General features: G+C 30.0%; 4 protein-coding genes across 5 annotated transcripts; 3 read left to right on the forward strand and 1 right to left on the reverse strand.

Annotated features, from left to right (window-relative positions):
* Positions 1-1,636: 1,636 nt before the first annotated feature.
* Positions 1,637-5,488, forward strand: LOC126838070 (esterase E4-like). The gene is made up of 8 exons (XM_050572178.1): positions 1,637-2,084; positions 2,477-2,684; positions 3,405-3,694; positions 3,781-4,163; positions 4,264-4,423; positions 4,514-4,701; positions 4,772-5,040; positions 5,110-5,488. Exons 2-8 carry the CDS (start codon positions 2,485-2,487, stop codon positions 5,324-5,326), a joined length of 1,707 nt encoding a protein of 568 aa, XP_050428135.1. The 5' UTR covers positions 1,637-2,084; positions 2,477-2,484; the 3' UTR covers positions 5,327-5,488.
* A 784-nt stretch (positions 5,489-6,272) lies between these two features.
* On the forward strand, positions 6,273-10,285 carry LOC126838057 (alpha-N-acetylgalactosaminidase-like). Its single transcript, XM_050572160.1, has 10 exons — positions 6,273-6,411; positions 7,258-7,436; positions 8,202-8,376; positions 8,456-8,630; positions 8,695-8,789; positions 8,899-9,060; positions 9,378-9,575; positions 9,651-9,815; positions 9,971-10,055; positions 10,134-10,285. The coding sequence occupies exons 2-10, from the start codon at positions 7,273-7,275 to the stop codon at positions 10,226-10,228; spliced, it is 1,314 nt and encodes a 437-aa protein (XP_050428117.1). The 5' UTR covers positions 6,273-6,411; positions 7,258-7,272; the 3' UTR covers positions 10,229-10,285.
* A 4,907-nt stretch (positions 10,286-15,192) lies between these two features.
* LOC126838058 (alpha-N-acetylgalactosaminidase-like) lies at positions 15,193-20,896 on the forward strand. The gene is made up of 10 exons (XM_050572161.1): positions 15,193-15,356; positions 15,815-15,979; positions 18,245-18,419; positions 18,833-19,007; positions 19,438-19,532; positions 19,640-19,801; positions 19,872-20,069; positions 20,174-20,338; positions 20,435-20,513; positions 20,720-20,896. Exons 2-10 carry the CDS (start codon positions 15,816-15,818, stop codon positions 20,797-20,799), a joined length of 1,293 nt encoding a protein of 430 aa, XP_050428118.1. The 5' UTR covers positions 15,193-15,356; position 15,815; the 3' UTR covers positions 20,800-20,896.
* Positions 20,897-20,901: 5 nt separating this feature from the next.
* Positions 20,902-25,778, reverse strand: LOC126838052 (protein arginine N-methyltransferase 3-like). Of its 2 annotated transcripts, none has more exons than XM_050572148.1 (8): positions 25,616-25,778; positions 24,732-25,062; positions 23,979-24,112; positions 23,718-23,906; positions 22,606-22,793; positions 22,317-22,543; positions 21,182-21,541; positions 20,902-21,119 (listed from the first exon to the last, which is right to left on the reverse strand). In XM_050572148.1, the coding sequence occupies exons 2-8, from the start codon at positions 25,060-25,062 to the stop codon at positions 21,010-21,012; spliced, it is 1,539 nt and encodes a 512-aa protein (XP_050428105.1). In that variant the 5' UTR covers positions 25,616-25,778; the 3' UTR covers positions 20,902-21,009. The 2 variants fall into 2 exon arrangements, with proteins under 2 accessions (XP_050428105.1, XP_050428106.1); XM_050572149.1 differs by having other exon boundaries at positions 25,719-25,776.
* Between the last annotated feature and the right edge of the window lie 364 nt (positions 25,779-26,142).

Consider the following 26,142-nt stretch of genomic DNA (forward strand, 5'->3'; position numbering starts at 1 on the left):
ATCATACGGTTACTATGGTTACCGTGGTTACCATGGTTACAAACCAAGTGTTTATTTTTGGTCAGCAACGAAAACTATTTCGTATTTAAAGTTAAAAAATTGTCTTTGAGGCCACCCTTAGGGATGGAATTTTCAAAAAGTACTATGCCAGAAACCTTCACGGAAGTGTACTCAACAACTTCCCAAAATTGCATGGCAATCGGATGAATAGACGGATGAGTAATGCGTAAAGGACAAACAGACTTACGGCGTACGTTACGTTACGGTTATTCTTCGTTGACCCCCGAGCACAGGCGTCATACTTAAAGCATAGCTTCAAAAACAAACATTTGAAAGTCATAGGTGCAATATATAAAATATGTTGCTATAAATAGTTACACATTTGTATTAGGTAATAACACTTTTTTTAAATTAAAGTATTGTGTAGGTTTAAATAAATAATTTTTAAAAAGTTTTATTATGCTCCATTAGAAAGCGAGAGTAGGTACATTGGTGTATATCTCTAATCTTACATAAGATATACTTCAGTTAAATTAAAATGGTATTAGTCCTTGCACACGGTGTTTACACCGCACACACATCCGATCACATGCACTGTAAGCTTGTGATTAATTTATTGCTGGTATCACAGTGGACAGTCAAAATGTATAAGTATTGATGAAACTAGTTTATACATATTATATAGTATACAAATAACGGTGACACTCATTTGGCGGTTCGATTATTGTAAATAGAGAAATGAGTTTAACCAAAAGTTGCGGTGTAAACAAAGCTCTAAAACTACAACAAAAAAGGAATTGTTAACTGCTATTGGAGGAATGAGTTAATCATATTATGATGGTAGTTCTGACGTCTGTATATAAAGAATATAAATATTTTAATATTTATTTCTACTATAGAGTTAGACAAAATGATGGCCACACTTGACTTTTCGAGGCCAGCTTTTATGGGTTCTAATCTTTACATTAATCATATGGGCTATGATATATCAGTGGCCAGTGGGCATGGACCATGGTAGAACAGTGTATGTGTTAGTTGTCGACGCGGGTGCAGAGATTTCTGAATGTTAAATATTCACTGTAATCATCATTTATACTCCTACTTCGTTAAAAAAACTTTTTCACGCTAATAAACAATGTAAGTTTTCAGAAAAATTCATAAAAACACACTTATTAAATACTATATATTAAAATCAATGCCAGTGTGAGGATTTCAGAGGTCCTAGGTCATGAGAGGTTTTAAATTTAATAAAAAAAACTGCTTGAGCCGATTAGCTATAGCCTATAATATAACAAAATTCAATAAAAAGGAAGTATAAAACAATTAATTAGCTAGTCAATATTTTTTTTTTTTAAATGTCTATATTATAAAAAAAAATATAATATCTATACACCAGGAATCGTAGTCGTATTTAACTCTTTAAATTTCAAAGGACGATTTTTATTTTCACTTAGTCGTACAACTGCTTGAGCCGATTAGCTATAGCCTATAATATAACAAAATTCAATAAAAAGGAAGTATAAAACAATTAATTAGCTAGTCAATATTTTTTTTTTTTAAATGTCTATATTATAAAAAAAAATATAATATCTATACACCAGGAATCGTAGTCGTATTTAACTCTTTAAATTTCAAAGCACGATTTTTGTTTTCACTTAGTCGTACAACATGTGGTTAGATGTTGTTTATTTCATCCAATTGTACATAATCGACAATATTATTTTTTCCTCCATGATAAATGTAATAGCAACTGTTTACTAAATACCACGTTTTATGTTGGTTATCATTTTAGATATTGTTGCCGTACGGTTTTATACTCCTTCTTCGTCAAGGCGTTTTACAGACCATTTAGGCCCATTACCACAACAACCACTTGCCTCCATCTTGTCTCTATCCCTCGCCAGTTCTTCCCCATTCTCTATTCCATGTTCTTTCAAGTCCTTGACCACTCTATCCTTCCATCTTTGATCTTTGTCTAGAACGTCCTCTAGGTCTATTTGTGTTTGGTTTCCATTTCGTAACTTTTTCGCCGACCATCCGTCGGCTAGGACGAGCATAGTTCGGCCCCCTCGGTTCTTTATTAGGTATTGTTGTTGTTTTTACTATTATTATTATTATTATTATTATTATTATACATTTATAAAAATAAACTATCAACTATCAACTAAAAAATTTCATTAATAAAAAAAACGAGGGCCTTAATTGAGCCGTTGAGAGCAAGAGTGGTGTAAGTGGCTGCGAGTTGGTCCTACTTTACAGTTTATTTGTTTACCGTGGATGGTAAAGGAACTTTTACGTTCTCGTAAAAAACTATACAGTATTTCTACTGTAATACTAAGTGCATTCAAGCCTTCCCTCTCCTTAAAAAAGGAAAAAACAAAATGTGCTTCATTTCGTCTTGACTGTATTTTTATAATTATTACTATCTTGTTTATCTAAACATAATAATAATAAAAAAAACAATTTTTTTTTATAGAATAGAAAATGGGACATTTATCTATAGTTACTGGAATATTATTCTTTTCTATAGCATCTTGTAATCCAATAATTCAAACTGAGAATGGATTACTTAAAGGACAAGAACAAAAATCCAGAGGCGGCAGATCATATTATTCATTTACTGGTATACCTTATGCGAAACCTCCAATCAGAGAATTGCGACTACAAGTACGTAATAGAACGCCGTACTTAAACATTAAAACCCTTTATATATTTATCAGACTTAAAGTAATTTAGTAATGTAATAGACATATTTGGCATCAAATACAAAAAATATAAATTGTGAGTAAATATACATTTTTGAGTAAAATCATTTTAGTATTCGAATTAATACATAGATTAGATACTGGCATATTTTTTATTAAAGAAACCGTTATTAAGCATTTATAAATCATACAATTAATGTTAACAAATTTTAAAGTACATTACAAGTAAAACCAATGTTGATAGAATTAATGGCATGATTTTTATGAAGGCTTTAAAGCATTTTTTCAATAAACCTATATAGGTATTAGATTGAATAGTTGATAAAAAAATAAATATTTTTTTTTTCAAAAAGTTCTTAATAGCTATAATATTAAGTATGGCGGAATTATTTCCCTCACATTGCAATAAAAAAGTTGTCCCCTACTACACACCTATTTGATTTTTAGATCCTATAATTTATTACTTATAATTATGTATTCATTTCAAAGTACATAATATTTTAAGAAACTAGTGAGGATTTTAAAAATGTATGAACTTTTGATATTGTTGGTTATATTTTTGCCTCTATTTTTTTTTTTTAATAACAATTTATTGAAATAAAAGTGTTTTGTCTGCAAAAACTGGAGGTGTAAAATATTATTGATTAATTAAAAATTAATGACAATTAATACATTTTTTTTTTTTTGGATCTATTTTAGCCCCCCCCAACCAGTAGATCCATGGAAAGAAACTTTAGATGCAACAAAAGAGGGAAATATATGTGTTCAATTATCCTCATCCGAAGATAGCTTGATAATTGGTGATGAAGATTGTCTGTATTTAAACGTTTACACACCTAATACTAATGGCAAATTACCAGTTATGTTTTGGATTCATGGCGGTGGCTTTGCTGCCGGTAGCGGTGGATCAGTCTTTACGGGTGGACCCGATTATTTTATGGATAAAGACGTGGTCTTGGTTTCTATCAATTACCGTCTCGGTTTACTTGGTATCTATGTATAATATTTTGTCTCACTTGTTTGTAATTGAGTGTATCGATTATTGTTTATAAATGTACTTGTTGCGACTTTTAAGGATTTCTCAGTACAGAAGACGAAGTGATTCCCGGTAATTTCGGGATGAAGGATCAAGTGATGGCTTTACGTTGGGTAAAGGAAAATATCGGCCACTTTGGAGGAGACCCTAGTAGTGTAACGATTTTTGGCGAAAGCGCCGGAGGAGCCAGCACTGGATACCACTTGCTATCGCCTATGAGCAAAGGACTTTTCCATAAGGCTATTCTTCAAAGCGGTACTCCTCTTTGCAGGTGGGCAGTCTCCGCGCCTGGTTTAATTCGCCAACGTACCGAGGCCGCCGCGACAATAGCCGGCTGTAATATCGACGACTCAGAAACTATATTGGAATGCATGAAATCACTCCCTGCTAACGTTATTACAAATCTGTATCGTAATTTACGTGTATGTAATTTTTTAGCATTGATGAAATATTATGTATTTGTAAATCGTAAGCACCGGTTTTTATAATTTGCTTTAAATGAATTACATCTGTCGGTGTTAGACGTGGAATGAACACCCATTAGTTTTATTTACTCCAACTTCAGAGAAATGTAATTCTGGTGCGTTTCTTTGTCACAATCCACTTGTCCAATTCCAACAAGAGTCTGACGTACCGGTCATTATTGGTGTTAACTCGGCAGAAGGTGGCTTATTAGCCGCAGGTATTACATTATTATTTTAATATGCAAATTACAAATTTTGTATAAAGCATCTATAAGATACTTAATTATTTACTGATAATTTACTTTTAGGATTATTTAACGACACGTCGTTTATGTACCCAGAACTAAACTCTGAGTTCAATCGTCTGATATCTGTATTACTGATGTATAATCACTTCACACTTCCAAAACATTTGGCGGAAATAGGTGAAAAGTTATTGAAAAAATATTTTCCATTGGGTAGAATAGACGATCAATCACATTTAAATGCAGTAGACGTAAATATGTTTTATTATTATTAACTATACTGGCTTTTGTATTTTATTGTACAATTTATTGCGATTTTAGATGTGTGGAGATGGTTTTTTTGTGCACTGCATCTTTCATATGGCCGTTAAATTGACATCGCCGGTGTATTTCTATTTATATGATTATCAAAATGAAATATCATTTAATAATTTTGTTGGTACATCTAAAAGACCGCTAGGGGTAACTCACGCAGATGAGGTTGGAAGTTTATTTAACTTGAAATTGTTAACGAAACACGAGCTGAACTTACGTGACACAGAAGTTTCTAAGACTATGATCAATATTTGGACAGAATTTGCTTCGACTGAGTATGGATATATAATTTTTGTTCTATGTTAATTTTTTTAATAGTTATGTTTATTTATATTATATTTCAGCCAACCCACTATTAATGGCGAGAGAGACGGACAGGTCTGGCCAAAGTTCACAAGTATCAACTATTCTTTAGTGCTTCACGTGGATTCGGCTCAACCAAAACTTAAACAAAATCCAATGAGTGATAATTATAGATTTTGGCAAGAACTTCCTCTATTATCGCGTTTGCATGATTATTTATCTGCATCTCAAGACACATCACGTAATATTAAAAATTAACTTTAGTGATGTTTTATTTGTAATAATTGTATAAAAATGATATTGTTTGAATTAATCATGTCACTAAATATATTTTTTTATTTTAAAACAATACTATATCCTATTCTAAAAAAACTGCACAAAATAAAAAAAAAATTTAATTTAAACATATCCTCGAGTCAATAAACGCGCAACGAATGTTGATAACACGTGTAAACGTACTTAACTGTAAGAGTGATTTTTAAATTGTATATGATCAACATTTTGAATTTTATTTATTAATAATTTGACAAAAAAATTAAATAAATGCAATAAGCTTGTGTTTTGATTTCCGAGCAATTTTACTATTTAATTTAATTTTAAAACTATAATTACTATAAACAGTTTTTATGGTTTAAGAGTAGGTATATATATATATATATATATATATACTATAATGTTCTAAGTATCGTTTAAAATTACAACTGTTCTTATGACTAATCGCAACAGGGACTACTGTCAGTCTACTGTCTAAAAATACAAAGGTATATATAAAGGTAAGTCTTAACATTTGTGTCAATAACTGATCGATAACTGATTAGGACCTGGGCCAAATAAAATCACGTCTAGACACATTATTTTCTTCGTCTGACACTAGATACTTTAACTTCGACTAAGGTCCGAGACCTTGACCTTTTCAAGTTTAACAAATATAACGAGTTGTATAATATACAAATAGAGTATACATAATTTACAACTATATATAGTATAATAGTGTACACATTATCGAGGTCCCTATTCCGATAACATTTACATATTTTAAATATACTTATTGCTCGGTTCACAGTTAATCTACATATCTAACGGTATCTTATAAGTCGCTGACCACTGGTGTCAATAAATAAGAAACAATTTGAAATAAGCTGAAAATTAAAAAAAAACCGGTGTGGGTAAAGCGATTGGGTGGTATCTGTTACGTTACGTTTATAGTAGAAGTATATCCAAACATATAGACCATTTTTAGTACTTGAGCTCCACGGGCTGCAGTGTTCCGCAAATACTACCTACATCCTAACGTAAAAACTATAATAACGGATTAGTGTTTTCCTTTAAGATTAATCGTTAAGGTAAGCCATAATACAGTAATATAATTATAATTTCTATCTTGATATAATCTCCTTTGATAAACAATGGTATTAATTATAAATTATAAGATTATAATTAAGACAATTTTTTTTAATTAGCTTTAGTAACAAAAAATATGAATAATAAATTTTGCATAAATTCTACAGATTATGAACACAAAAAGTATCTACAAATAATTAATTTAGTTGTGTATGGCAATATTATAGACGCTCTTTCGACAAAATATAATAGAAGTGTATAATAATTAATAATTATTGCCTATAATAATACACTTCCTAGCAAGTCACTACTATAAAGTTACAGCCAACATATTATTTTAAATATTCCTCTCAAACAATTTAAAAATTCTTTAAAAAAAAAATATTTGTTTTAATTTTATTATAATATTTCTAAATAGCAAAATTAACTTACAGGCTTAAGACAATTTGTTCACCGAGTTATTTTTCTTAAAACTTTTCTGGAATAAAAAAAAATATATTTGTTAAACATTAATTTGTGTAATTAAGGTTAGTTGTTTAGAAATACATACAGGTCGGAAAACATTTTTTATTTTACTCGGAACTTTAATCGGGGATCTGCTACCTAACAGCATTAAGTAAAATATATAGTATACTCAATACTAGTAGTTAGTATATATTTAATTTTAAATATTCTAAGTCATAGCATAGGTAATACTATGATAATTATTGTAAGATTTAGTAAATATTATTTTGTGTCAAAGTCAATGCTACGTTACAATAACTAAAGGGGTTAACAACAAAAATTAGATTTAAAAAAAATTGTTTATGACTTATTTAATGTCCATTCAATTTTGTTTTATAATATAGTTACAACCAAACAAAATGACATCCGGTACAGTGGTTTTGTGTCTCGTTTCTTTAGCCGTATTACACGAGATTCATGGGCTTGACAATGGATTGGCATTGACACCACCTATGGGATGGCTTGCTTGGCAGAGGTATAGGTGTATTACAGATTGCGACACGTATCCCGATGAATGCGTTAGGTCAGTAGAGTATTTATTTAGTTTAAAACCCAATGCTTAGGTGATTGTTCAATCAGCATTATATATAGGTACCAAGCTTTTCATTTTTCTCTTGTATTTGTAACGAATCGGTCAGCTAATTTCCCATAGCATAGTTAATAAATCAAATAATAAAAAGAGAACGTATAAACTATGTTTAATAAGTAGTGTATAATATGTATTATAAAATAAAATTTCAATCTAATGCTTACTTTTTTTTGTGGTTTATTTAACACGTTAACTGCAGATTGGAGTCATTTAGTATAGTAATTAGCATACATACATATGCTACATAAATATGATCCACTGATCCACAGTGAACGTGTTAACAAGTTTAGGTTGACATTTACAGTATTGGTTTTATTACAGTTAAACTGAAAAACGCGTCGCTGGTCTACTAATATTGCAGTTTAAATAATTATTTGTGAAATTAATAAGGTCATCAGAAGCTTAAAATCACTATAAATGCTTGGATGCAAATCTATAGATGGTCAAATTATAATTGTAAAAATAATTAGATATAAAAACAAAAAGTGCCCTCGTTCTCACGATAAGTTTGTTTTTTTTTTTTGTACGTTTTTTATAGTCTTGTTTATTAAAATTAGTATAAAAATTAATATATACAAACTAGACGGCAATTACAACAATGGCAAGCAACTTAAAATTATATTATTAAAACATCTTTTGGACAGTTTTCTTCCCAATATTGCATTATACTCTTATAATTGTTTTACTAAATATTTCCAGTGAAAAATTGTTCAAGAACGCAGCGGATCTCTTGGTCAGCGAGGGTTACGCTGAGGTAGGTTATCAATATTTAATAGTTGATGACTGTTGGTTATCTCACAATCGGTCTGCCGATGGCAAACTGCAAGCCGACGAGAAGAGATTTCCGAGTGGAATTAAAGCTTTATCAGATTACGTGAGTACTTCAATATTTACTGACGAGTAATAAATAGACAATTAGAAATTAGAATTTCAACAAGTGTATGGTTCTACAGGTACACGCTAAAGGTCTGAAATTTGGATTGTACCAAGACTGGGGGAAAAAAACATGTGCCGGTTATCCAGGTGTGCTGGGTTCCGAAGAGTTGGACGTTAAGACTTTTGCAGAATGGGAAGTAGACTATGTAAAACTTGACGGATGTTATTCTAATGTGCGGGACATGGACAAAGGCAAGCGATAATAATTAAAATGGTAAAATTATATTATAACACAAGAATATGTAATTTTGCATAGGTTATGTGGAGTTCAGTCAACACCTGAACAAGACCGGTAGGCCTATGGTGTTTTCTTGCAGTTGGCCGGCTTACCAAGAAGACAAAGGAATGCTAGTATGTATATTATATGTCCATCCATTTATGACATAAACTTTTGTACCTACACTTATAAATACACCGGTAAATTAAAAAAAAATGATCATATAAATCACATTATTTGCAGGTAAATTATACAGCTCTGGCCAAATATTGTAATCTCTGGCGAAACTCTGGCGATATTGATGACTCGTGGAGTAGCGTTATGGACATAGCTGACTATTTCGCATTAAAACAGGAATTCTGGGCACAATATGCAGGACCTGGTCATTGGAATGATCCAGACATGGTAAGTTTATAAATGTATGGTAAAAAACAAAATATTATTATTAATAGATATGTACACAACAAAACTGCAATTTTCAAATCTCGCTAATATTATAATATTTCTCACTTCTTTATAAAATCCCGTTAAAACATAGTTCATGCAAATTCTTTTACAGCATAAAAAATACGAAAAAATAATATTATTCACAAACCTGTTCTTTAAGCATTGAAATGCTTATAATAGTGCCAACATTTCGTAATATTTGCGCTTAGGTTTAATAATTGTAAACAGCAATCTTGTATGAAATAAATTATCAAATATTAAATTTTTTCTTATAGCTTGTCATAGGGAATTTTGGGTTGACAGTGGATCAAAGTAAAGTACAAATGTCTATCTGGGCCATACTTGCCGCTCCTCTGCTAATGTCCAACAAATTGTCTGACGTTCGTCCAGAATTCAAAGAGATCTTACAAAATAAGGAAGTGATCCGAATCAATCAAGACGCTCTCGGCATACAAGGAAAACGGGTGTTTAGGGTGGGTAAATTTAACAAAATAATAGTTTTTACTGTAGCAAAACATAAATATACAAAAGAGGGCATTGTATTGTAGGATAAAAGAATTGACATATGGCTACGACCAGTAGAACCGGTTCATCTCGGACACTATTCATATGCTGTTGCATTCGTAAGCCGCCGATCAGATGGCGCTCCTTTTGCGTACCGAATATCATTAGCAGATTTGGGAATGAACAGCTCCAACGGCTACACAATTACAGTAATTATGAAACAATGCAAAACTAATTAAAATTACAATAACGTTTTTAAGTACTCGTTAACATTAAAAATTGGTACATTTCAAAATCAGCAATGAATACAATGCGTTAATTATATTATATTCGTGTAATTACATTGTTAGTTTTATTTTTGCAGAATCTTTTTGAAAAAAATAAGTCTCCCTACAACAATGCATATTTCACACAAAAATCTTTTCTAAGAGTTCGTGTTAACCCATCTGGTTAGTTGCATTTAACATTATATTACATGCTATAAAACTTAAAACATATATATTTTATTATGCGTATTCCTCTTTTAGGTGTTGTGTTCCTGCGAGTCAATGCTAGTCCTATTAACCCTGATATTGATCGAGATAATGCTAACAATGCGACCAACAATGTAGTTTTTATATAGAATATTAAAAAATGTAAAACCTATAAAGAAGAACCTCAATAAATTCAGTAGAACGTCTACCTGTGGCACCTTACAACCATTACCTATACAACTATTGTCACTATTATTATTCGTATATTTTTATTATTATTTTATTTAGTATAGACTTTTGTCTTTTATAATATATGAGCTCTTTATTAGTTAAGTTAGAGAATATGTAATATTAATAACCTACTGGCTAGTTTTGTTTAACTATTGTTTTGCACTTTAATAATAAAATAGCTAATACAAAGTAATGAAACCAAGTAATTATTACTCCTTTAGTTTAAGTAAACCTTGTAACAATTACAAATAAAGTAAAATGCTAAACTGGGCTCCATAGTGTTTAACTCCATTACATATTGAATAATACGTGAAAATTATATAATTGGCAATCCTTCATCCCAGAGCAATTTTCTTTATGAGTTGTCTGAAAAAAATTACGCTAAAACTAAATCAAGACTGTTTTTAAATTATCTTATTAAAGTACCCGTGGAGACTGAGATCATTGACTTCCGTAATGATTAATGCGTAACACTTGAATACTTTTAAATGTGACACTACTCGTTTAAAGAAGACACTTTATTTACATTTTAAGAAAGATTGCAATTATTTAATAGCGTTCCTTAAAGATTTAAGAGGATGCAACCCCGCCGTATTTTTTGATGTACTAAGGAACTCGGTGTAGGCAATTTTTGTTTTTAATGACAAAATCGTTATAAAATAAGAGTTAAATTTTCAAAACAATTAAAATTTACCTCAAACCAGTTTTTTACAGGAGACTTAAGGAAAAGCTAGGATGCTGAAATATGAATGGAACTAGTTTTTATACTTATAGAGACGATTTGATGGGCGGCTGTATCAAAACTCGAACAGACCAAAATATAAAATATATAGACCATCCTAATAAACCTGTACACACTTGACATACGTTACCACTGACATTGAAATTGACTACTATTCGTTTTTTGATAAATAAACAGGACTTAAATGCGACCTTTGTACATATTATGATTATTGTTTAAACAAATACGTCATAAAGTGGCGGATCTAGAATATTTTTAAGAAGGTGCTAAGACTAAGGTTTCGTAAGCTATGTCAGTCCTGATGGTATTACCTTTTTTTTAGTACTCAAAAAAGAATGCGCTTAAATTTCAAAACGATTACCATGAGTGACAAATTTAATAAACAATATTCCTTTATTTAAAAAAAAAATGTATTAATAGGTATTGGTTAGAAATGTGCCTGGCCTACTGAGAGTATTCAATTATAATTATCTGGAACTTTCATGCTATAACATGTATCCAAATTTTCAAACTGATATGTTAAAAACAGAATAAGAATTTAAATTTGAATGTTTGTTTAGTTCATCCTGAAAAGTTGCAAAAAACGAGATACGACCCTTTTCGTTGGGGCAGTCGATTTGTCTTACCAAATGACAACATGCCAAGAATAAGGCAGCCCCTTCTGATTCCTCTCCTGACGACATGTCTTATTAAAAATGGTAGATACCATATTTTATATATCAATCATTTATAGATCAAAATCTGTGACTAACTGATGTTCATGAATTCGTCAGCGACTACGGTTGTTAATTGTTATAGTCCCTACGTTTTCGAGCATTTGCGTTGGCCTAAGATCTGCTGTTCGGTGACTTGACCTCTTTGACGTCCGACTCCTGTAACGACTCCGGCGATGAGACGCACATCGTCGCTTGGAATGCTGCCACCATTTTAGGTACTCTCTGACCTCATCTTCACCATTGTTTGAAGTCGTGCTTAAAGCCGCGGGTCCATAGCCGACAAAGTGTTCTACCGTGTTGCCATTAACCGCTATTGGTATGACATTGTTACCATTACCCAGATTCTGGCATCATTGAAACGGTTTATCGCGGTTAAAATGTATACCTAGTTACAACGAACTGTTAACACCATAGGCAGACAACTGGTTGACATTAATATTCACTGCCGGTCGATATTTTTTTACACAGTTAATAGTATAAGCCAGAAGCTACTATATAATTGATGTGCGTTTTATTAACGCTTCCGGTTTAATTTAAACCGTAAAACCAGAATGCACAACACCGCAGTTCCAAAAGATATCAATTGACCTAAAATTAATTACCTATATGGACATAATATGTAAAATGTGGTAAGAAATCAAAAAAGTGCGAGTAGACATTTGCCCAATATCGAGGTAGTCCATATTTGATATTATTGTACCAGTGGCGTAATTATGGGGGGGATTTTGGTGTCGTATTGACACCCCCCCTTGACGTTATATGTATAACAATAATGGTATACATACAAAAAAGAAATTGGGGGTTGTGAGGGCGTGATGAGTAAAATGTATGCAATTTATTTTTATCCCTCCCCCCCACAAACATGACGCCAATTACGCCAATGTGATGTACTATGATATCAGTTTTCATACGTTTTTAAAATAATCATAACATATAAATTTAACTACTAATACGAATCTAAGCGTTGTTAAAAGTGATATCATCACTTTTGGTTATAATAATTTCTGTCGACCTGTGATCTCCCCGTCCCCACTATGCCTCGAGACTCGACCCCATCGTACTGTTTTTTTTGTAATTGATTCAATTTAGAATATTGTTATCAAAATTGTTTGTTACCGAATTTAATTACAAAAACGGAAGATTCTTTGTCTTATGTTTTTTAAATTATATTTTCTGGTATTAGGTTTAAATAACAGTACCGATTTTTATTTTTGTTAATTCTAGTTATGATTTATAATACCGGTGATGTATTATTTTTCCAATTTCAATTTTGATTAACAATACCGGTAACATTTGTTTTCGATTTCGGTTTTGATTTACAAGACTGTTATTTTTTTCCCAATTTTGGTTTGATTTCAATTTTGTAAGAGGCTTAACCGGTTTTTGAAACCGGCTTCAAGCCCTAGGAAAAATAAAAGAGACTAAATCTCGATGGTAGAAAAATGAAATAGCTGAACGAATATGAGAAGTATAACCATGTAACTAATAAATAATAATTATCAGATAGATAATAGAAAAATTAAGCGTAATGCGTATATAGTTCATACTTTATATGGTTGTAACTTGTAGTCGATAGTAAATTAACCTTTGGAACAAAGTATAACAGCTATTAAGGCTTATGAGTTTACAAATATAATGTAATTATTAATGCATTGTATATTATACCTATCAATGTGAATTGTCTGTTTAATAATTAGCATTGTTATTTGAGTATATAGTTTCAGTTCATTGACTTAGTAGTGCCGAGGCATTTTAAAATACTTTTTAGCTTTCTATTTTGTGTTTTAGCGTAACGCTTGAAGGAAAAATAAAACAATACCTAATAGAATTAGGACAGTCGTAAACAATCAATTTAAAAATAACTGCAAAATGAAAAATCCTTTATTTATTACATACTTAATATTCTCAAAAAACAAAGTAACTCTGAATTTTAAGGCGAGGTAATCGTAATTAGCATTCAACAAAATATTATAATTATCTTAACAAAAAATAGTTATTCTATATTTTGAACACAGTACCTACCCAAAATTAGTGTAACCCAAAGTTAGTGTATGAATATCGCACTTCGTCGTTGACACGAAAATCTCCTAATGTGCCAATTTACAATTATAAGGTTTTGGTACTCCGGAATTAAGAAAAAATAAGCTAATAATAATTATAATATATTATAAAATGTCCTGCGTATCTACATTATAGAATAAAAATAAATAAAACCTTTTATGTCACATAAGTTGTGTGTTACGTCATGAATATGAGGTAACACATATCATACAGTTTCATCGTTCCTTTAAGAGGACGTCGTAGACCCGTTATTTTTTATAAAAAACCCGCCTTCCGCAGATTAATTTTACAAAGGCTATAATCAAAACTAAGAAACCAAATTTTTACATAATGTAGACATCAACATTGTCTGTTTTATCATCGCCTTTTTTTTAATATTTCAACTAGTTAATGAATAATTAATTAATTAAGAAAGGACTTTTTTAAAAATGATATAGCGTCGGTTGTCGGTATATCGAAAAAATACGGATGCTGTAGCACAGATAATTTTGTCATGTATAATATGTATACATTTCTTTCCTTCACTATACTTGAAGCCTGAGAAAAATTAATCCGCGCAAAGCAGTTTTGATGGGAAAAAAATTGTAATTTATCCTATAGACATGACTGTGATAGTCTGACAAAAAAAATGGCTATCAACAAATTATCTTCATTACTGTATTAATTGCCTATACTTTACTGCTTAGAAATGGCCGGTGTGGCGTCCTCTTAAGAGCAAGCGGGGCACGAGCACAGGATCTTTCGGTCTGTTGGGGGCCCCGAATAATACTATTAACATCTTTAGGTTTTTTTTTGTTTTATTAAAGAACCCCTAAACTCTGTCTACTTGTATACACACACCTAATACATTAATAGATAAAAATACATTTTCAAATTTCTTTAAACTTTCTTTAAACCGACATAAGATGTATTAAATATTCTATTGTAGTCACTATACTCACCATTTTTTAATGGAAATGTACATTAGTAATAATTAGGATAATCTATTAGTTCTTATAGCAATTACATTTTTGTTTTGTGGTTCCACGCCACACAACCCACTGGCTACTTTACGCAATCAATTCACGCACATTCAAATATTATGACATGAATATATAAATGTTGTTATTTGTTATAAACTATTATGTATGTATATATATATATTATACATGTATATAAACAGTATTGTCATGATGTGCTCGTTGCTGTTACATCTCTATGGTTTGGCTTCTCTTCAAATATTTGGATGCGCGACGGAATACGATTATTTTTTTTATCGTATACATAATCACCTTCTGCTACACCATGATAGTGCATATATATTACAAAACCGGTTAAGTTGGGGGAAAAGTGTCTACGTTAGATAAACAAAAACAAAGAAGTCACTAGTAGTATAGGTATAGGTAGCCAAATAGGGTTCATTCGGTCCTTATACCTTCATTGAGTGAACATAAAAAAGGTACCTACAATATATTTTATAGCCACTATAATTTAATACTGTACACCGAAGAGTGAAGACATATTTTGTTCAAAAGAAATTACTTCAGAGTAAGTAGTTTTTGAAAGAATGTTGAAATCGTGAAATTAATTAAATACATAATAGAAGGGTACTTTTTGATATTTCTTTTAAAACTTTTATTTTAAAAACATGACCGTAAAAATGTTCATACTATAGATAAACAAGTAACCTATTAAATAGGTGTAACCGGTAATGATTTCATAAAAGTCAATATCTATAAAATGTAATGGGCTAAAGATCAGCCGTTTTATCTCTATGGAGATAAAAACAAATACCGGTCTCGTTTCAAAACACAGTATGTATAGACGATATATTCGTGGTTTTTTACAATGTTTATTAATATAAAATACGAAAAATACCGGTAGATTTAAGAAATATATTATTTTACATGTACAGTTAAAAACTTTAAAAACGTCGGCAAAACAAAATCGTTTTTTTAAAAATTATTTCTATCATGTTTGTCTGTTAAGTTATTTTTTTGTAACAGAATGATTCACGGCATATTATTGCCGTGTCTGATCGTCTTAGTGGCCGTCCAAGGCATCAGAGGACTTAATAATGGCTTGGCTCTGACACCACCAATGGGATGGCTTGCTTGGCAGCGATATAGGTGTATCACGGACTGCGAGACTTACCCGGACGAATGCGTAAGGTCAGTTTAATGTTAAACAATTGCATTAAGCTTATAAGGTAAGTTTAGAAATTAAAAATGATTGGTTTCAATTACCAAGCGATAAAGAAATACAATGTAATAATTAGTTTAAACTGTTCATATTAGTCTATAACATAATACAAGAAAGTTTAAAATTCATACAACAGCCGAGACTAAATATCTACTTAAAAGTAATTTGTTGATTTTACATTCTTATTTTTTTTTTATTTAGCAAACATTCCTGGGGTAAATCATTTAAACTACATTGAGTATTATTAAACTCGATGTAGTTTAAATGATTTAAGTATTAACGTATTTTCGCGGTGCTACCGAAAGCAAACATATTTACTGATATGTGCTGAATAAGTTTAGATTGATAAGGATTGTTTGCTCACCGCTGAAATGATTTGCATCATTATAGGAACCAAACATTCCAAACTGCTGTTTACTGATAGGAGCAAACATTTTATTAAACAATAAACAATTTTAACATTAAAACATCGCCAAGACGATTATCAGCAAACTATTTGCTTTCGGTACCTCGGCGAAAATACGCTTAATGTTTCATCTACACACATATCTACTACCTTGTATGACTTAACTAGGATAAATGAGTTTTGTTTGTTTACGTTTCTTTCTGTTGCATACGATTTTGACAATGCGTTCGGTAAAAATATTTTGTAACAACTTTGTCAAAAACGCATAGGATGCCCGATGCCTTTGACCCCGGCCGAAGTTCTTGTTAAAAAAAAATAAAATATATTAACGGATTTATTTAGTATTATGTTTGTTTATTTTCAAAAATATAGTAAGATGGTAGTAATAAACAATTATAATAATATAATATTACTGATTACTGGCAAATACACGTATGATTAATCAATTTTAGATTTTTGTTCTTGCCTAACAAAACAAAAAACGCTTACGTTGTGTAATAGGTATATAGTAGTGATGGGAAATACTCGAATCTCGATAAGGATTCGAATCCTTCGAATATTCAAATAGTAATAATAATTAATTTACAAATAGTTTTTTTTCAACTATTGGAATATTCGAATCTTTAAAAATTAGGTATTCAAATCCTTCGAAGATTCGAATCCAAATTACAACACTAGTTTACAGTAATACAACAGGTTATGTGAAATCATGATCAGATGTCATATAATCTGTGATAATACTCGAAATCCTCAAGAACCCCTAGTTATAATAATGGGATACTAGGGAATTTTGTACTCATTCCAGTTTTTGAATGACATCTTCAAAAATACCTGTTAGTTAAGGGGGGGGGGGTATGGTTAATTCGTGCAAAAAACGGCAAATTTTTGTGAATTTTTTTTGACGACACAGTTAAAATCTGTTTATTAAAACTAATGGTACATTAAAGTATAACATTCGAAGAATATTGTGTAATATTTTCATGTAGAAATTATTATAAAAAATACGGCAATGGCGGTAATTATTTGGAAGCGTCTCGGAAAAAAGTAGAATTGCGGTGCCCCTCATAACTCGATGCTGGATCATCCGAAATTAAAAAAATTAAGTTCTTTCGTTAGATAATTGCTTTCCCCAGGTAACGCTGGGGGGGGGGGTTGAAATTTCAATTTTTCACTTTTTGGGAAAACTTTGAAGGGAAAACCGCGATTTTTGCGAAAAAAATCGGCTAATTTGTTATTGTAAAATAAAAAATATTAATTTGAAAAAAAACTCTCCAGCGTTACCTCGTTAGTTATGTACTGAAATAGTGTTCAAAATTTCAAAAGGATCGGTGTAGTAGTTTTGAAGTTATGGTGATCACCGACTTTGAAAACGTGAGTTGTGGGAAAAAAGTTAACGATAGTGCGCTCGGGCCCGGGCAGCTATAAAATTCCGACAACTCATAACGTCGTCAATTTTGTTCCGATCGACTTGAAATTTTGACACAATATTCATGAGATATTATGCATTCATAATACCCCCCCCCCCCCTTTAAGTCACTTATGTGAAGTTCGTCTGTAAGTGTCCCGTCACGTTATTTTTGTATTTCACGTGTAATTAAAACATGTTTACGCTTCTCGCAGTGTTACTGGGATCTGAGAGTACAATATACAAACATATACATTATACCTACCATAAAGCTCTTGAGAACTTTTAACAAGAATGTCTATAACGGAATATTTAACACATATAATATTTTGTTCTAAATTACCCACTGACAGCTGAGCCGATTTAATATTACTATATTTTAATGACTTACTTTCTAAAAAAAAACATCAACTTGTTTTCCAGTGAACAATTGTTTATGAAAGCAGCTGACCTGCTAGTAAGCGAAGGATACGCGGCAGCTGGTTATAATTACGTTATCGTAGACGACTGTTGGTTAGCGAAAACACGATCGGCAGATGGAAAACTACAAGCTGACGAGAAGAGGTTTCCAAATGGAATCAAAGCTTTGTCGGACTATGTGAGTGCAAAGAAATTGCAGAATAATATTATATCATATGCATACCACGAGTTTACAGCAGCATATATTTAAATGTGTCTTGTATCTTGTACCATAACGTAAATAGCCCTAATGTTTATTTAGGTACTTTAAATTCGTACGAGTTAAGATGTACAATATTCGATTTCTTACAATCAATGATTTCATAATATATAATTTCCTTTCTTTCGTCTTCTGTTATTTCCTCCCTCTCCCATTAAGTTTAATGTATGATGATTTTGAGATCGAACTTCTTTAGTTTTAATATAGGCTATAGCATTTGTATCGCTTAAGAATGGGACAAGCCGCTTATCCTATTTTTCTAGATTTTTACTAATAAATAAAATAAAATGTTTTCCATATAAGTTATTTTTTTTAACATAAATACAAAACAGGTCCATTCTAAAGGCCTCAAGTTTGGTTTGTACGAAGACTGGGGTAACAAAACGTGCGCAGGATACCCAGGAGTGTTGGGGCACGAAGAGACGGATGCCAAAACGTTTGCAGAATGGGAAGTCGATTACGTTAAATTAGACGGGTGTTATTCCAACGTTAGGCTCATGGATAAAGGTATGCACGTTATTTTCATATTAATTATATTAGATTGTTAGAAAACCAATCTTTTTTATTTTAACTACTTATAAACAGTAAACTTATGTGGAATATTCTTTAAATATTAAGATTAAGATTTATGGGCAAAAACGGCAACATATTATTATAGACTGACTATCAACCCTAATCGTTTCCACCCTTATACTAAAAACACAATTTTAAGCACATTACTGCTCATAAAATGGTTTTTATCCATATTTAAAGTATGTACCATAAAATAACAAAAAATATAAAAACAATACATCTCAAGGTACGCGTCGAAACTAAAATGTCAACACTTTTACGTTGTTAAGAGTCTATATTATATAATATACAACATGTTGTGTCGAAATTATTTAATTTCACTCCGTCCTAATTATAAAATCGTGATAATTATTTCATTGGGTAGGATATCCTGAATTCGGTAAACATCTAAACAACACAGGAAGGCCAATGGTCTACTCTTGCAGCTGGCCAGCTTACCAAGAAGAAAAAGGAATGTTAGTAAGTAAACGCTATGAATTCTTAATTTAGCTCAACATACGTACCTACAAATGCAAATGCGTTTCAATGAATGCAATTATATCTCTTTTTGTATAATAAATAAACAGATTAATTATGCATCGATGGCCAAACATTGTAACCTTTGGAGGAATTATGACGATATTGACGATTCGTGGGATAGTATGATAAAAATAGCCGATTACTTTGCTCTTAAACAAGAATTTTGGGCGAAATTTGCAGGACCCGGTCATTGGAACGATCCAGATATGGTTTTTATCAAAATATAATTATTCATAAATTAATTATTCAAATATTTATGTCAAATAAATGTTTTATTAGTTGTTGATTGGAAATTTTGGTTTGTCATACGAACAAAGCAAAACACAAATGGCTATTTGGGCTATTCTGGCAGCACCGCTTCTTATGTCCAATAAGCTGTCAGATGTCCGACCAGAGTTTAAAGCAATTTTGCAAAACAAAGAAGTCATTAAAGTCAATCAAGATCGTCTAGGCATTCAAGGAACAAGAGTTTTTAAGGTTATCTAACAGAATTATCATTTAAATTGGCTACGATGTTGCCAAAAATCATGCCTAGGCGAAGGAACAGGGCTTAAGAAATAAACAAGTAGTTTTTTTTTTAGGATAAAGGTATTGATATATGGACAAGACCAATTGAACCTGTGCGTAATGGGCATTTCTCATACGCCGTAGCATTTGTAAACAGACGCGTTGATGGTGCTCCTTATGCTTATAATATAACGTTACAAGACTTAGGTTTAACTAACAATGAAGGTTATACAATTCAGGTAATACAAATTTCAAACCTTTACTGTCCCCAACTATATTCAGTAACTAATATTAATACTACTAGGCCACTTATGATATTAAATACTATATTTTAGAATCTGTATGATCAAGAAAATGGGCTATTTTGTTTTAATACTCTGAAAACACTGGTCAAAGTTCGAGTAATTCCTTCAGGTAAATGATTACTTATAGTTATTAATTAATATATTTGCACTATTCTATACAAACCATTATCAGTTTTCTTAGTTGAGTACTACATAATTTGTTATTATTACATAAAATGTAAGAGTAGGTTACTACTTTTATGGTTTACTCATTAAAAAACTCATTATATATTAGTTTTATACTGAATTTGTTTCAAGTGATAATTTATTCAACAGGGGTAGTGTTTTTACGAATTAACGTAGAAAGCTCAAAATGTGATCAAGATACCACAAAGAAAAAGTATGTTTTTATATAATAAAATTCAACTCAATTCTCGAGACACAAGAAAATTGACAATACAATTTGATTAAGTAAAGTTTAATGTAATTAATATATTTTTTTACATTTTTTAATCTGATTTTTTTTTTTTGGCTAACAAAAATAGGCCATATATATAAATTTTTATTTTTGTAGTTAACAAAATAATATATTATATAAAGAAGTACTCTAATGATACATATTTTACTTATGATATATTATAAGAATATGTCTTATTATTAATGGAAATTGTTGCAATCAATGACCTTACTTGTTTTATATTTCTTATACACTGGAATTCTCCATCCAGTATATCACCTATAATTAGAAAATGAAAATATTTTTGAAAAACGTATTGATAATTGAACTATTATTTTTACCTTTAGTCACGTTAATTGGATCAGGTAGAAGAAAAACTGTCTGTTTCCAATGTGTGGGAATACTTTGTGGTGCCGTGGACATGGTAATAGAATTTTCATTCTCAAATATTGAGTCAAAATACCCAACAATGCTTGTCAACGGACAAGTTTTAGTGATGTTTAGTTGAAATTGGACTTTAAAATTGGTAGAATTTGTATCACATGTATACATATTGAAAGTACAAAGTTTAACTTCTTCGGTAACAATACAATCTGCAGGTACAATATCTATATGTGCCTTGTTTAGAGTTTCAGTTTTCAGCGATGGCATATGAAAGCCATACACGTCTGACCAAAAGCCCAATACTTCATTGTATTTTTCTATATAAATAAAAATATAATAAAAAAATTACACAAATAAAATAATGTTCGTAAAATAATGAGCTTATTAAATATATTGATTGTATTGGACAAAACGTTATTATAATATTTAATTATCATGAAATGTATAGATAAAAATTAAAATTAATTAGTCAAGTCAATAATAAAATATGTATATTTAATTGCAATACATAGTTAATCAGCAAAATTAGCCAGTTTTACCAAACTTATTCAATAATTTACAATAATATTTGTACATAGATTATATTTTGACAGAATTTTAAAATCTAAATTTCATTCATTTAAAATCTCTGATGGGCTAAATATTAAAGATCTTTTAGTTATATACATATTAGTAGAATATGTAATAAAATGTCCATCTTTATTTTAGTATGCCGAAACATATAATAAAAAGTCAAAAAAACCTATAAACAAGTATACAATTATATTAGTTATCTAACGACCAGGCTGATTGGGTTAACATAAATTGACCCTATGCATTATTTAGTATATGTAATGTGCAAACACTTTTAATGTGTAATTTTCCATAATGCTATTAATGACTTAAACAAATATGTAGTACAATTTTACATATGAATGAGTACAGATTGAAGATATTTCTCTTAGCAACTTTTGAAAATATTAATTACATCTAACAAAAATGTTTGAAGAAGTATTGTTTTAGCGCAGTATTTAAATCTTAAATAAAATAGATAGTTATCCATGTATTTTGAGAACAGTATGTCTATGCACCCTGTAAAACAATCATGCTTACCAGTATCACTAACACCACTGATGAATAAATTACACTCATTAGGTAAAATAACGCCGCCTTTATTCAAAAACTTATTACGGGCAAATATTAGACTATCCAACATGGATTCAAAGAGTAAGAAATACCCCATCCACTCGGAAACGATAACATCAACTTTTTCAACTGGTAAAGTAACATCTTCAATTCTCCCTTTAATTGGTACAATAATACTTTCAAATCCATTTTCCCTATAAACATAAAGTAATATAAATAATTTTAAAACATGCGACTAGAAAGAAAGTAATTGTACCTGAAATTATCTATTGCATTATACATAATATCAGCTTCATCAACAGCAAAAACTTTGGCTGCTCGTGCTTTAGCCATAAACATAGATAATATTCCACTACCCGTTCCTAAATCCAACACAGTTTTTCCAGCAAATTTGGGTGCATTGAGTAGTATAGCTGAACAATAACTTTGAGTTCTTACTTTGTCCTAAGAAATATTAAATTGAAATTTGTATTATAATTCAGAATATTCATTAAGAGGACATTGTTCCTTCAATTTTCTTAGCGGAAAACCTGACTACACAAAATACATTTTACTTTTCCATAATGGTTTTAGAGTAAAAACCATATCATATCCTTATAACAAAATAATTCTTTAAAAAAAAATTATCAAAGTTTTAATAAATTAAAAAATGCTTTTTATTGTCTGCCTTTGGTCTTAAACTATCGTAGACCGAAAGTAAAACGGATTCTACTATACTAAAAAAAATACATAATTGTTTAAGCCTAAAATTAATACTTTACAATTTCCTATACAGAATTCCATAATAAATAGGGTGTATAACGCTCTTTAACATAATTTAATGGGTTTAATTACACCAAATATAAGTCGTATTGTAAACGCTGTATGTACATACCTAATATTTAATGCATGATTTATTTATTTATGCATGTAATCATAATAAAAATTGTGTACCCACAGTTAGAGTACGTAATTTCCCACTGCAAAGTACTTCTATAGTATAGCCAGAGAAATTCTGTATGGAAAATTGCCATACTACCAGGGATTTTTCATTTGTTACTCTCACAAAAAATGTTTTTCATCAAAACTAATTTTAAGATATAATACAAGCACTCGAAATTTGCAACACTTGTTATAAAAAACTCATAAAAATATAACCTCTGAAGTCATAAAATTCTTATAGTCCTACAAAGATTGCTCCTTATAATTACACCCGCAGTCTTACATGTGAAAAGTGAATTTTTTTTTAGATATATTTCAGTATGCATACTATATGTTTATTATGCATTTAATATACAGTAGTCTCTCTAATCTGGACTTGATGGATTGGACGAGCAAGGTCTAGATTGGCGAGACTCCACTGTAATGTAAATATGGTATGTTAATCACCTTAAGCATTTCAAAATGTATATCGACTGACGAATAAGAACCAAAATAGCTTTGATCATCTTCTAAGTTTATAGACGATGCTGTGTTTATTGAATCTTCTGTTTTAGTTGATAAAACTTTTGTCAAAGTATTCTTCATTTGAATAATTTGCTCATGAGCATCAGCGAGCTCCTTTTCTTTTAATTCTAACTGAAATTATATGCTTACGTAAACATTAAATAAAAATTATTGGATTAATTTGTAAAATGTTTGTGATAATACCTGTTTTGTAACAGTTTGTATTTTCTTTTGTATATGGCTAAAATGTTCTGAAGATAACGTAAATTGATTATTTTCAAAATTCACAGTAAACCCAGATTCTGTTTCTTTATCGTCTTCAATAACATCATCAATATCTAAAAAATAAATTGAAAATAAAAAAAACTTATTATTTTAATTAATTGTATGTTTACATTAAAAAATAAACCCTTAGGTATAGTGGGGAAGGAGTATAGTTAGACCAGTATAGTCATCGGATTGTAGAAGTCATAATTGAGAGTGATGAAATTATTTTGACACTTTGGGAGTCTGTAGATTGTAGAAACATGAAGTATTGATAAAAACCATTGTGAAATCTACCTATCTATCATTGTGACCTCAAACTTGAAATCAGAAATCTGCAAATCTAATAATTCAAAAGTTAACTTGTACAGTAGCTATTTGTACTTTAGCACTGTATACTATTTTGATATAGAATATCAAACAAACAAAATTAAAAATTAAAAGGTATACTCATAATAGATAGAAATAAATAGAATGCTAATTAATTAATCCTAAAATTGAATAAAAAATTGGTAAGTGTTAATGAAATAAGCTTGTATTTGCTCAACAATAAAAATCAAGTTCAAGCAACTATAACTTTTGAATCAGTATAGTCTCTGTATTTTTAGTAGATTTAAAATCAATATAAAAAAATTAACTAAGTAAACTAAGTATAAAAATAAATACCTAGTTATAAAACACATAAATGCTTACCTATCATTAACCAAGGATCATCTTTTATTACTGGATTCAAGTACTTCTCATCAGTCCAGGGTTGAGACTCAGTTTCAAAAATTTGACTTGGATTAAAATGTTCATTTTGTATTTGTAACCTTATATAATTTACACATTTTATATATGAATAAAAGTCCATATTATATTTTCGCTTTACTGCTGAAAAGTCAAAATTGTGGTCTTTAGCACAGTGCACCATTGCTTCAGAAACATCGTCGTATAACTGTTCACAAAATAAACATTTTACTGAACTAGGTCCATTTTCTACCCAGTCACCAAAACTATGATCTGAATCCGAATCTATAGACATCTAAAAATATTATTTTATATTATTAAAATATTGTTATGATTTTGCTAATTTGTTTTTTCATATTATTTTTGACATTATTAAAAATGTATTTTTACATCCCTATCACCTAATTTTAGTAATATATTAAAATATTAAAGACAATTAATTAATAGATACATATATGAATATATGATCCCAAACAATATTGGAAAAATAAATAAATATTGTAATAAACAGGAATTTTAAACATGTAGTTCTATAATTTATATTTTCTAAGACCATTGATTTACAGCATTGTAAGTTAACATTTTTTTTAAGATTTTTTAAATATGATTCAAGTAAATACTTGAATCATAATCTTAATCTTATAAATATATACTTATTAAATATTATTATTGAATAGCAATAATGTTTAATTTTTTGAGATGGAATAAATTAAGAACATTACAAAATTAACTATACTGGGTATAACTGTATCATCTACAAGAGGACAGAGAGTAAGTTAAATTTAAAATTGTATGTATTTTAAAATATTATTAATGTTTGATTACAAGTATTTATTTAGTTTACTTACAACTTAAATAACTATTAGCCAAAAAATATTATGAATTTATTAATAATATAGGTTTTAAATATAAGAGACACTAGAAACTATTTGAAAGTAAAAAGTACTTAACGATTTACAGCGAGCATCGAAGTGCTATGAAATCAAAAGAACGTCATTTTAACTTTAAAAAATCAAAACATGTTTTTTGTCAAATAAAACCCTAACCTTATTAATGTGATAATATCACAGATATTATGATAATTGATGACAAAATCATGGAAGAAGTAAAAATATACATTCTATAATATCCATGTGTTTTATACTCCATTGATAAGATAACGTTACACCGCAACGGCGCAACTTCCCATAAATACCACAATTCGTAACACCTGTTTTATGTTTATTGAGTACCAGTTACCAATATAGTTCCTTATTTGGATATGTTTCTACCTTTTTACTATTGTAAACGTGTTTAATATACATTATTAGTATTAATTATTTTTTTATTTTACCATATGGCCAAGTTTAGCCGTCTAAGTCAAATAATTACAGTA

This window comes from Adelges cooleyi, unplaced genomic scaffold (genome assembly GCF_023614345.1).
Source record: "Adelges cooleyi isolate 19-005CV unplaced genomic scaffold, UGA_ACOO_1.1 ACOO_flye_CR_arks_rails_tigmint_CR_PRNA_30, whole genome shotgun sequence".
In the NCBI taxonomy this organism is placed as follows: domain Eukaryota; kingdom Metazoa; phylum Arthropoda; class Insecta; order Hemiptera; family Adelgidae; genus Adelges; species Adelges cooleyi.

What these genes read in the sequence shown, in the direction of transcription:
- LOC126838052 (XM_050572148.1), bottom strand. Translation starts at nt 25,062, where the DNA reads ATGTCTATAGATTCGGATTCAGATCATAGTTTTGGTGACTGGGTAGAA. An exon ending in TACATTTTGAAATGCTTAAG is followed by an intron (nt 22,794 to 23,717) that starts GTGATTAACATA and finishes AATATTTCTTAG; the next exon opens with GACAAAGTAAGAACTCAAAG. An exon ending in TCCAATTAACGTGACTAAAG is followed by an intron (nt 21,120 to 21,181) that starts GTAAAAATAATA and finishes TTCTAATTATAG; the next exon opens with GTGATATACTGGATGGAGAA.
- LOC126838070 (XM_050572178.1), top strand. Translation starts at nt 2,485, where the DNA reads ATGGGACATTTATCTATAGTTACTGGAATATTATTCTTTTCTATAGCA. An exon ending in ATCTGTATCGTAATTTACGT is followed by an intron (nt 4,164 to 4,263) that starts GTATGTAATTTT and finishes TGTCGGTGTTAG; the next exon opens with ACGTGGAATGAACACCCATT. An exon ending in CACATTTAAATGCAGTAGAC is followed by an intron (nt 4,702 to 4,771) that starts GTAAATATGTTT and finishes TTGCGATTTTAG; the next exon opens with ATGTGTGGAGATGGTTTTTT.
- LOC126838057 (XM_050572160.1), top strand. Translation starts at nt 7,273, where the DNA reads ATGACATCCGGTACAGTGGTTTTGTGTCTCGTTTCTTTAGCCGTATTA. An exon ending in TTAAAGCTTTATCAGATTAC is followed by an intron (nt 8,377 to 8,455) that starts GTGAGTACTTCA and finishes ATGGTTCTACAG; the next exon opens with GTACACGCTAAAGGTCTGAA. An exon ending in AAGGAAAACGGGTGTTTAGG is followed by an intron (nt 9,576 to 9,650) that starts GTGGGTAAATTT and finishes ATTGTATTGTAG; the next exon opens with GATAAAAGAATTGACATATG.
- LOC126838058 (XM_050572161.1), top strand. Translation starts at nt 15,816, where the DNA reads ATGATTCACGGCATATTATTGCCGTGTCTGATCGTCTTAGTGGCCGTC. An exon ending in TACCCGGACGAATGCGTAAG is followed by an intron (nt 15,980 to 18,244) that starts GTCAGTTTAATG and finishes CTTGTTTTCCAG; the next exon opens with TGAACAATTGTTTATGAAAG. An exon ending in AGTTCGAGTAATTCCTTCAG is followed by an intron (nt 20,514 to 20,719) that starts GTAAATGATTAC and finishes TTTATTCAACAG; the next exon opens with GGGTAGTGTTTTTACGAATT.